This window comes from Salmo salar, chromosome 02, assembly GCF_965601325.2.
Source record: "Salmo salar chromosome 02, fSalSal1, whole genome shotgun sequence".
Lineage (NCBI taxonomy): Eukaryota > Metazoa > Chordata > Actinopteri > Salmoniformes > Salmonidae > Salmo > Salmo salar.
This window is the reverse complement of record NC_138292.1, coordinates 38,934,574-38,945,400: the sequence shown is the minus strand read 5'-3', so window position 1 is coordinate 38,945,400 and position 10,827 is coordinate 38,934,574. Positions and strand designations below refer to the sequence as shown.

The 10,827-nt window shown below is 47.7% G+C and overlaps 1 protein-coding gene across 5 annotated transcripts in view; it reads right to left on the bottom strand.

The window, feature by feature from the left end:
• Positions 1-661: 661 nt before the first annotated feature.
• LOC106582397 (protein Aster-A) overlaps positions 662-10,827 on the bottom strand; it is a 37,040-nt gene continuing 26,874 nt past the window's right edge. For 4 of the 5 annotated variants that reach the window (XM_082962739.1, XM_082962734.1, XM_082962745.1 and 1 more), the window contains 8 exons: positions 9,924-10,045; positions 9,401-9,543; positions 8,746-8,849; positions 7,042-7,272; positions 6,656-6,728; positions 5,738-5,845; positions 5,325-5,445; positions 662-5,160 (listed from right to left, as the gene is read on the bottom strand). In XM_082962739.1, the coding sequence (XP_082818865.1) occupies positions 5,059-5,160; positions 5,325-5,445; positions 5,738-5,845; positions 6,656-6,728; positions 7,042-7,272; positions 8,746-8,849; positions 9,401-9,543; positions 9,924-10,045 (1,004 nt within the window). In that variant the 3' untranslated portion in view covers positions 662-5,058. The remainder of the gene's footprint in view (positions 5,161-5,324; positions 5,446-5,737; positions 5,846-6,655; positions 6,729-7,041; positions 7,273-8,745; positions 8,850-9,400; positions 9,544-9,923; positions 10,046-10,827) is intronic. The other variant, XM_014165501.3, reaches the window with a different exon arrangement.

Genomic DNA, 10,827 nt, shown 5'->3' with positions numbered 1-10,827 from the left:
CTATTTCTGTTTGACAACATCTGTCTACCTGTTAAAGGTTAAAGCATTAATGTTCTAGTAATGTTACCAATAGTCTTCCTCTTTTTTTGGACGGGGGATAACTCTCTCAAACTCAAAAAAGTACATTAGGATCAGGGCAAATTCACTACCCAGTGTCTAGTATAGGACTCATGTATGTACATAGAGGACTGTAGCTAACTAGTTATCAACACAATGGAATCATTTCCACGTAACCGGTTAGTCTCACTGAGATTTCGCGAGAGAAACGGACGGTTGTGATTTGATGTACATTCATTTGGACATCAGCTTGTGAGGGTTGCTTACGTCAGACAATTTACGGTAATTAACGTGGTCAATTCCTCAAAGCTAGAATTATTCAGCAGTGCCATTTTTAAATGTTTAAACTATCATTCTACCGTTGTGACTGGAAACCTCAATATGCAACATCCATACATTATACATATGTTTATTGCAGTCTCTCCATATTTCATTAATGCTTTACTTGCTAGATTTTCCTTACCATATTTACAACAACCAAGGGCTTGTGATATTAGCTACCATTTTACTGCCGTGGGAAACTACCACAATTTGTCCAGTGTGCCTAGAGCAGGAACGTCTGTGACCGGTCGAAGACCTGAAATGGTTTAGACAAGACGCTAAACTGGTTTAAAACAAGTTATTTAATGAAGATACCCAATGTGAGCAGAAAGTATACTATATACAGTGTTGGTTTAGTGCTCATATCGATCAATCCCTATGGAGCAGAATACAGTGAGCTGCTATTGAAAACTGACATCCGTCGTTCCTATTTGGCAGTCAATTCTGAATTATACCTCCAGGGGCAGCATAACACTGCCTAATGTGGACTGCCATCTTGCATGCATACTTTCTTGTATAATGTCATTGGGATCTGGGTTTGCTACATTTGAAGTACAGAAAAGTGAAAGAATAATAGGATTGTTATCGCATGATAACTGCCACACATGAACAAATGACAATTCATTAGAATTAATGTTCAAGATTCTGAATTATTCAAAATCCCTTTTAAAAACCTTGATGCTGATTTGGTCAGATTAGAGTTTCTATTCACCTTTCAAAGAACTTCAACATTAAATAGCAGAATATATGTTGGAAAAAAACAACAGGCTTAAAACAGGGAATAATCTACTTCTGCTGTAATTAAAAATGTTCAGTGAAGAGCTTTTCCAGTTCACATTACTGTGGAAATGTTGCTTGCAAAAACGGTCAGCTTCATACCATAATACAATTGTCATGTGAGAATGGAGTAGGCTTCATGTCTGGTTTATTAAGTCAAAACAATCTCTACCTTGTCAGATTTGTATATTTGGGGAAATGTTTGTGGGAACTTTTCGGTCTCTGACAAGCAAGACCCTCTTTCGCACGCAGAGAGAGACAGAGACACAGACACAGACAGAGTGTAATAATATAATCTAAAGAGCACAGGGGCTACTGAAGTGTGGGACAGAACTGGCCTGTTGTACTGGCATGCAGTCACATGTTGTATGGCTGTCAATGTGCTGCGGCTAACCTCATGACCTGACTGGAAACTGGTGATGTCACATTTCCAGGAAATTGACGGGCTCACTGGGAGTCAGGAGGATCAGATAACAGATAGCGTAGTCTGTTGACCGTGGCGTCAACCATGACCGACTTCGGCAGTGGTCAAACACAAACTTTCCCTTACGACCTTTTAAAACCGCTCTTATTTAAAATGACAATTCCCAAATATACTTTAACATAATGAACAAGGTGCCTGATATATCACATATACATATACGTTCTCCCCCCATTCTAGCTTTGACTCGACTGATAGCTATTGTGGGGGGGAAAAAAATGTACTTTTTATGCCTGTGATATGTGGCTGTCCCACCTAGCTATCTTAAGATGAATGCACTAAGTTGCTCTGGATAAGAGCGTCTGCTAAATGACTAAAATGTTAATTGTACTTATCCCGGCGACTACCAGCCCTACACCGCATCTCCCTTCTCTCAGTCCCCCCTTTATTAACAGAGAAGGTATGAAATGAACAAACAAAAACACAGGAGAGTTCAAGTTTTCTCCTTAAAAAAAACCCGACAAGGTTTGAAGTTCCCCATTAACTAGCGTGTCCTCTGAAGCGCAGTTGGTACAGCATGGCGCTCGCAATGCCGGAACAGTGGGTTCGATTCCCGGGACCACTCGTAGCTATAACAAATGACTACGTTGCTTTGGGTGAAAGCATCTACTCAAGGACAGATATTATGATATATTATCTAATACGGTAAGCAGAATGACCACCCTTCAACCTAGAGAGATAGCAGGCCAGATCAATTCCTGTGACATGAATAGATTGCAACGGTGTCTCCTGCTCCTTGGTAATGATGTAGGCCAGTTGATCAACTGTGTTTGTAGGTCAATCAACAGTATCGATCTACATGGACTTTGTCTGAAATCGCTGTTATTGGCAGAAATCTAAAATCAATTAAATGCTTTGCCTCAACAGGTCATAGCAACAGATAAGTTTGAATTTGGACAAGCTGGGAAGTCAGAAAGATGACATAATTACACCGACTGTTTTTAAATAGTTTTTAGTTCAACTTTTTATGAAAATGGTTAACATGACACACACACTTTAAAAAAATAAGACTCCGATGAGTTGCATATTTTAGAGCTTTTCATTTCTCTCCAGGGCATTGTGTACAATCAAATCTTTTACAGTACATTTGCTCCCCGCGACCCCCATCCCCCTCTCCTCCCTGACCCTAATAAATATAGTACATCCTTCGATCACTCACTGTTTGGCCGTGCACAGCAAGGCTCACACACTTGCACAGGCGAGAGACGGAAGGAGAGGGGGGGGGGGGGGGGTAGGGAGCACAACGAGGAAAGAGAGAGAGGAAGAGTGAATGAGACAATAGGAGGGGGGGATGAAAAGGAAAATAATCAGGAAGAGAGAAGATGGTTTATGATAGACAGTGAGGGGGGGAATCAGATGGGGGGGGGGGACAGGCAGAAAATAAAATGAGATGACCTTTCGACAAACAAAAACAATAAGAAACAGGATAGACTCCAAAATAAAGATATAAAATGAAAAGGAATAACATATCAATTTGAACTCACACACAGTACTGCAATAGTTTCCCTTTATCTTCTTCCAGGCCTAGACTTCTGGTTGGTCCTTTTTAAGTCCAGTCCAGTTTACACTAGAAAGTCACTAGTTTATGGCGTCTCTCTGTTTACCTGGTCTACGGAGCCTGCGTCCCAAACGGCACATCATTTCCTATGTAGTGCACCACACTATAAAGGGAATAGGGTGCTATTTGGAACGCAGCCTGGTCTACAGAGTAGTCAGTAACCCTGAAACACTTCAAGTCCGAGCCAATAATACAATTAGAAGTTGACCAAGTGCGGAAAAACAAACAAACAAAAAAAGTCTCAGACAAAAAAAACTCATAATCATACTAATCTTAATAATACCAAATGTAACAGTGACGATGAGGACACTTCTTTCTAATACATATATATCTCCGTCTCCTTCTCCAGATCTTTGCTTGCTTGTCTCATTTTGCCCTGAACACACTTTAGTGATATACTACTTTTCAAAAGTAGTATAAATCACCAAATATCATTATTGCTATGACCAGGAAATATAAAATATTCACTTTATAGCTCTTTCTTGGTCCGTGCTGAAGTATTAACACAGAGTATATATATATATATATATATATATATATATATATATATATATATATATATATAATTTTAAAAATCACTCGCATTGAGAACGGGACAGGACTTTTCGAAATCAAAGTCGTGTAAAATAAATACTGTAATGGTCTGGCGCACACAATCATCCTTCGCTCTCTCTCAATTCTCAAAACGACCCAGTCACCCTCAAAAAGACAGCTAATGCTAAAAACGAGCTAGTAGAGGATTTAGGAGTCTTTTTTGTATTATTCACGTCTAAAAATAAAAAATATTGAGTCTTGTTTTGAAATGACTCTCCCCTAGCAGAGGAAGGACTGCCTTTGTCAGAGATCAAGCCTTTAAGATGGAAGCTGCTGATCCCAGATGGATGGAGAGAAAGAGAGAACGACTAAAATAGGTGGACTACAGAAAGTCTCCTGTATCTATCAGAGCTTTCCCCTCTCTCGTCCCTCTCTCCTCATGTGTCCCTCATTTCCAGAGGCTCAAGGAGGACTTAGCTGAGCGGACCCCTCACACTGAGGCACATAAGTCCCCTAGGCTGGCTTCAGCTGGGAACAGAGCCATAGCTGTTTCTCAGGGCTGGGAAAGCTCCCAATTTCCATCCATTTTGAAACGCAAAGTTAATCCAGGTTGGCCCATTTTGAGAAATGCAGTCGGACCAAGTCAAGTCAATCCATTTTGAAATGAGTTGGATCCCTGTCCATTTGAAATGCAACAGCAGGACTGCACATGTTGAAATGCAGTCGATCGTCTGTCTTTCTTGAAAATGTCTCTTGGCTTCTCAGGCAGGGGAGATGGTTCAGGGAGAGCAGCGTGGTTGGTTGCATGTGAGGAGCGGATGGTACGATACAAACTGGCCAGCCTTTAACCCTGACTGTGGGAGATATGGTTGGCTCACCATGCTATGTTATTGCTGTAGTCCTGAAGACATTCTCAGTCTAACTGTCTGGCCGTGAGAGAAGGTGGTGGTGACTATGGAAGGTGGAACTTTGCCATTGCAGGTTACTCAGACTGAGGTGTGGGGAATTATGGGTAGTGTAGTCCCCCCAAAGGTCACTCACCCCCCCACCCCATTGCAGGTTGCTCAGACTGAGGCATGGGGAGTTATGGATAGTGTAGGTCCCCTACAGGTAACTCCCACTCCCATGTGCCCCCCCCCCCCCCCCACATCTCTCCCTGTCTGTTTTGAGTAGAGAAGCAGGAGTGGAGCTTGGGGGTCAGGTGAGAGTGAGTCACTCTCCCTGATTGGCCCAGCCGGACCATCCCCCTCTGGCCACCTCCCCCTTGGCTCTCTCCCCCATGGTCTATTCACACCCAATTGAGGGCTTGTGGGGGCTGGAGGGTGGAGGATCAGTGCTCAGTGAGAGACTCCGAAGTGGGGTTCGAGGGGGGATCCTGCTGGACTTCTGGAGTGACGATGCCACGGTGGAGCTTTTCCAACGACTGTTTCATCTGAGGGAGAGAGAGAGAGGACAGAGGAGGAGGCTAATGTCATTACGACAGTCATGATGACTCATTCATGAATAACAGTGAAGCCGTTTGGAAGCCTTGTGTATGCTTTGTAAATGTGCGCGCACATGCTTGGACACGCGCACACAGAAAGTAAACACACACACCTGGTCTAGCAGAGTGACTGAGGATTGGAGGATCTGTTGCCATTTGCCCAGCTGGGCCTGGTGGAACTGTCTCTGGAGCTGCAACACCTGGGCCCACTCTCCTGCAGACTGGGGTAGAGGACTGGATGGAGAGAAGAGAGGAGAAGAATGAGAGGGAGAGAGAGAGAGAGAGAGAAGAGGAGTTAGTTCACATGTTAGAAATGCAGCGCTGGTAGTAAGTAATATCCAATGAAAGTGTTGGTTTGTTCTTGAGCAACGGAAGAGAACAAAACTAAAATCATAGAACAAAACAGAACAGTGGGAATCAGAGGTGCATTTAGTTGTAGTTCAAATCTAGTTTTAAATCAAAAAGGAGAATAGGATGGGTAAGTAGTAATGACTACAATATAAAAGATGTTTCCTGGTTTGGTTACCTGTCAGACAGAGAGAAGGACTGCCACGTCTCCAGTGTGTGTGCAGCTCTCTCCAGAGAATACAGCTTGTAAAACAAGAGCATGTTCAGGGCCACCAACACCACCAGACTAGAGGAGAGAAAGAGAGAGAGAAGAGTTGAGAGAAAGAGATGGTGAGAGAACCAAAACTGCAGAGAAAGAAAGAGAGAGGGTAAATGTATTGACATAAGTATAGGCCAGAAACAGAGGGAGCGAGACTTGGTTATGAATAAAGGGACAACATTCAGGAATGACAACTCGAGGAGGAATGGGAAATGTGGTTGTACAACTCAAACTGTATACACACACACACACACACACACACACACGTTTTTGGACAACAAATCATACTACATCAAATAGCAGAGCAGACTTCAACACTGAACATGTCATTCGACAAGACATTGAGGATTATTATACGGTACCTGACACAGATCCTATGCACATGAAGCGATAGAGAGAGAGAGAAAGAGGCAGCGGGAGGCCGTTAGTAAGCAGAGGAGATATTCATTTCGTTGAACCCCCTTCCCAAACACTGACGACATGGATTACAGAAAAAGACAAAACAAGCATTCAGACTCATTTGTACACTAGCGGAACTCACGTGGTGGTTACGGTAATGCTACAGGGATGAGAGGGCCCAAAAAACACTTTCACAATCACTCACAAAAGGTCCAATCCCAACTTGAGTTTAGTAGGTTATGTATTGATGTCAAACGGGAGAATTGTGTGAAATGTGCATATCTCAAGTATGGATTCATCCAAAAGCTCTCTGACAAGCTCATGAACTGGACAAGATCAAGCCATTGATAATTCCCTTGGTTTACTCCTACTAAGGGACAGGGGAAACGATCAACAATCAGTGTTTCTTTTCACGCACGCCGAGAGGTCGGTACTCACATGAAGCTGACTATGAGCAGTATGGTAGAGATGCCTCCGCCACGCCACCGCTCGCCGTGCTTGTACTGACCACCTGGTCAAAAGGGAGAAACACGTGACTTATTGCCAGAAGAGCCTGGATGCAGTTCCAAATCACACCACCAGATGTCAGTGTATAATGCAATGCGGAGCACCACTGGCATCCGACATTTAGTTGTATGAATTATCATAAACCTGGAGACAAAGTTGGATTGACACATTTGAGGTAAACGTTGAACTCGCCGCTTGACAATCTTTTACATGGGTCTTATTTATTAGGCATCAAACGGAATAAAATGTACTGAAAAGGGGAGGGACTATGTTTCAGTGTGCCCTAATCAATACGATCTCCTTACGCCAACACAAACCTGTTAACTCACCCGGCTCTCTCCGCTCGTCTCCCATCCCTCGGTCCCCGCGCTCTCCACCTCCCGCGCCCCCTCCCTCTCTCTCCCGGTCCCCCGGGCGCCGGGAGCAGGTGCGTTTGCGTCGCCGCAGGGCCGGGGGTGTCTTGGCAGAGTCTGCCCCCACCACATCCCCAGAGGTCACCACTGACACCTCAGACTGGAGCAGAGTCTCCAGCTTACACACCTCACTCTCTGAGAGGGAGAGAGAGAGAGAGAGACGGTGAGGGAGCGGGAGGGAGAGAGAGAGAGAGACGGTGAGGGAGCGGGAGGGAGAGAGAGACGGTGAGGGAGCGGGAGGGAGAGAGAGAGAGAGACGGTGAGGGAGCGGGAGGGAGAGAGAGAGAGAGACGGTGAGGGAGCGGGAGGGAGAGAGAGAGAGAGACGGTGAGGGAGCGGGAGGGAGAGAGAGAGAGAGACGGTGAGGGAGCGGGAGGGAGAGAGAGAGAGAGACGGTGAGGGAGCGGGAGGGAGAGAGAGAGAGAGACGGTGAGGGAGCGGGAGGGAGAGAGAGAGAGAGACGGTGAGGGAGCGGGAGGGAGAGAGAGAGAGAGACGGTGAGGGAGCGGGAGGGAGAGAGAGAGAGAGACGGTGAGGGAGCGGGAGGGAGAGAGAGAGAGAGACGGTGAGGGAGCGGGAGGGAGAGAGAGAGAGAGACGGTGAGGGAGCGGGAGGGAGAGAGAGAGAGAGACGGTGAGGGAGCGGGAGGGAGAGAGAGAGAGAGACGGTGAGGGAGCGGGAGGGAGAGAGAGAGAGAGACGGTGAGGGAGCGGGAGGGAGAGAGAGAGAGAGACGGTGAGGGAGCGGGAGGGAGAGAGAGAGAGAGACGGTGAGGGAGCGGGAGGGAGAGAGAGAGAGAGACGGTGAGGGAGCGGGAGGGAGAGAGAGAGAGAGACGGTGAGGGAGCGGGAGGGAGAGAGAGAGAGAGACGGTGAGGGAGCGGGAGGGAGAGAGAGAGAGAGACGGTGAGGGAGCGGGAGGGAGAGAGAGAGACGGTGAGGGAGCGGGAGGGAGGGAGAGAGACGGTGAGGGAGCGGGAGGGAGAGAGAGAGAGAGACGGTGAGGGAGCGGGAGGGAGAGAGAGAGAGAGACGGTGAGGGAGCGGGAGGGAGAGAGAGAGAGAGACGGTGAGGGAGCGGGAGGGAGAGAGAGAGAGAGACGGTGAGGGAGCGGGAGGGAGAGAGAGAGAGAGAGACGGTGAGGGAGCGGGAGGGAGAGAGAGAGACGGTGAGGGAGCGGGAGGGAGAGAGAGAGAGGGTGAGGGAGCGGGAGGGAGAGAGAGAGACGGTGAGGGAGCGGGAGGGAGAGAGAGAGACGGTGAGGGAGCGGGAGGGAGAGAGAGAGAGAGACGGTGAGGGAGCGGGAGGGAGAGAGAGAGAGAGACGGTGAGGGAGCGGGAGGGAGAGAGAGAGAGAGAGACGGTGAGGGAGCGGGAGGGAGAGAGAGAGAGAGACGGTGAGGGAGCGGGAGGGAGAGAGAGAGAGAGACGGTGAGGGAGCGGGAGGGAGAGAGAGAGAGAGACGGTGAGGGAGCGGGAGGGAGAGAGAGAGACGGTGAGGGAGCGGGAGGGAGAGACATAACCAGAAAGAAGAGGTGGTAAGCAATAAGAACACAGACCCTGCTTTATCCTGAGTAGGAGAACAAGACCACAATGTAAGTCAGTCTCACCCATGTGTCTGTAGTACTCCTCGATGCCGCTCCAGGTGTTCTTCTCGATGAGCGCCTTCACCAGGCTCCACGGCTGCTTCTTGTAGCAGATATCTGACGACACCCTGCAGACACAACTCAGAGTCCATCACACTGTAACCAGTAACCCATCCCTGCAGCACTCTGTGTCACTAGACATAATGCCCGGTACTGCACGTACCTGGGACCCCCCCACAGCTAAATAGAACATATTATATAACAGTATTATACGAAGGGATCACACGTCAGAAGCTAGAAACCTATCATAATGAATACCGATCCACCGCTGAACTGCTGGAGCCAACAGACATGGCAGCTCTGCCTAAGTACAAGCATTTCCCTACACCCGCTAAATATGTGTATGTGACCAATAAATCAGGTTGAGTCAACTGCACCTTAGAACACTTTAAGAGGACACTTCATCCATATCGGGTGTATTTTATGTGGCGTAAGATCATAAACTCTCGGTTTCTAAAAGGCAGTGAGTTCACCTGATACACACAACGTTCAGTAGGTTAGCGCACAAAAAAGTCGATTCATACAACTAAAACGTTCAAATTCCACCACCCCCTGATATTTGATCTGCGCAGGCGGCTCATACACAAACTGCTAGTGAAAAGCTGGTGAAGGTAGGTACCGGAGTCTGCTCTTGTTCTTGTTGACGGCGGTGAGGCAGTAGCGGTGCACGGTGTAGAAGTAGTCCTGGTAGGGGATGCCCGAGGTAATCACCTCCGAGTCCACCACGTAACACTCGCCCGGGGCACTGTTCTTATACAGCGTCTGGATGGAGCGAGGGAACGGTGTTAGCGAACGGCCTATGAGGTGTGTCCCAGTCCTCAGAAGGCAAGTCAAGTCTTGTTCTCCAACTCAGTGGAGACTCGCCATGCCCTAGAATTCGTTGGTTTTTCTTTTGCGAACCGGATATTCAAACCAGAACATGGAGGACAATGGAGGTTGGTGTTTAAAAACCGGAGGACAGGTTCATTGTAATGGCTGGAATTAAATGAATGGAACGGTATCAAACACATCCAATCCACGTTTGGTCCGGTTCCATTCATTACAATGAGCCCGTTGTCTGATTTAACGTGACACCAGCCTCCACTCATGTCGACCAAATGTTTTTAAAAAACGGTCGAATCCAAACACCCTGAGAGACTGACCTGAGTTTCCACTACGGGGGCGGTCTTGGGCCCCAGGGGGTTGTTGATGGCGATGGTGTAACTCAGGATCCGGCTGGTGTTCCCACTGCTGCTGTCCTGCTGCCACTCACGAACTGACAGGTCTGACGGAGGAACAGAGAGAGAGAGAGAGAGGACCACGAAAATAATGAGGGAGGGAGTGAGTGTGTGTGAGAGAGAGAGAGAGAGAAAGTAGAAGTGAGAGAGGACAGAATGAGAGGAAGGCAGAGGGAGAAAAGCGAGAGGGACACAGCACCGCTTCACAGAGGAAAACTCACTAATTAAATCCACACAGTGTCCTCAAAGCTGGCAGGGGCACAAACCAGGGAGGCCACCAACCAACCAACCAGCCTCTATGGCAGCATCTAATAAATGACAGCTTTAGGGGACTGTGCTAAGAACAAGGAATACGCAGAGCCCTGTACTGCTTCTCTCAAAACAGACAATAGCATATCAGGTGTTGAAGAGGAGAGAGAGATGGAGAGATGGAGGAAGGTTAACACAGCGGAAACAAATACTGTGGACTGCTCATTAGAGCTACAATACACTGGCCCATGTCTGAGAAGAGAGAAAGGAGGGGGGGGGGGCCCTGACTGTATCCCAAATGGAACCCTATTATTCACATAGGGAATAGGCCAGGGTGCCAATATTTGGGACCGCTCCTGTCTAAGCACTAGGAGGACAATAAGAATCATTCCATCCCCATACATGACAACAGCCATACTGTGTGGCGCAGCAGAGACGAGCACCAGCGCATCAGGAGATGAACGGTGGAGTGGAAGAAGTGGCAACGAGCGCCTCGCGCACTAACACTCCTAGGCCGCGTCCCAAACGGCACCCTATTCCCTACCTATTGCACTCCGTTGGACCAGGGCTCTGGTCCAAC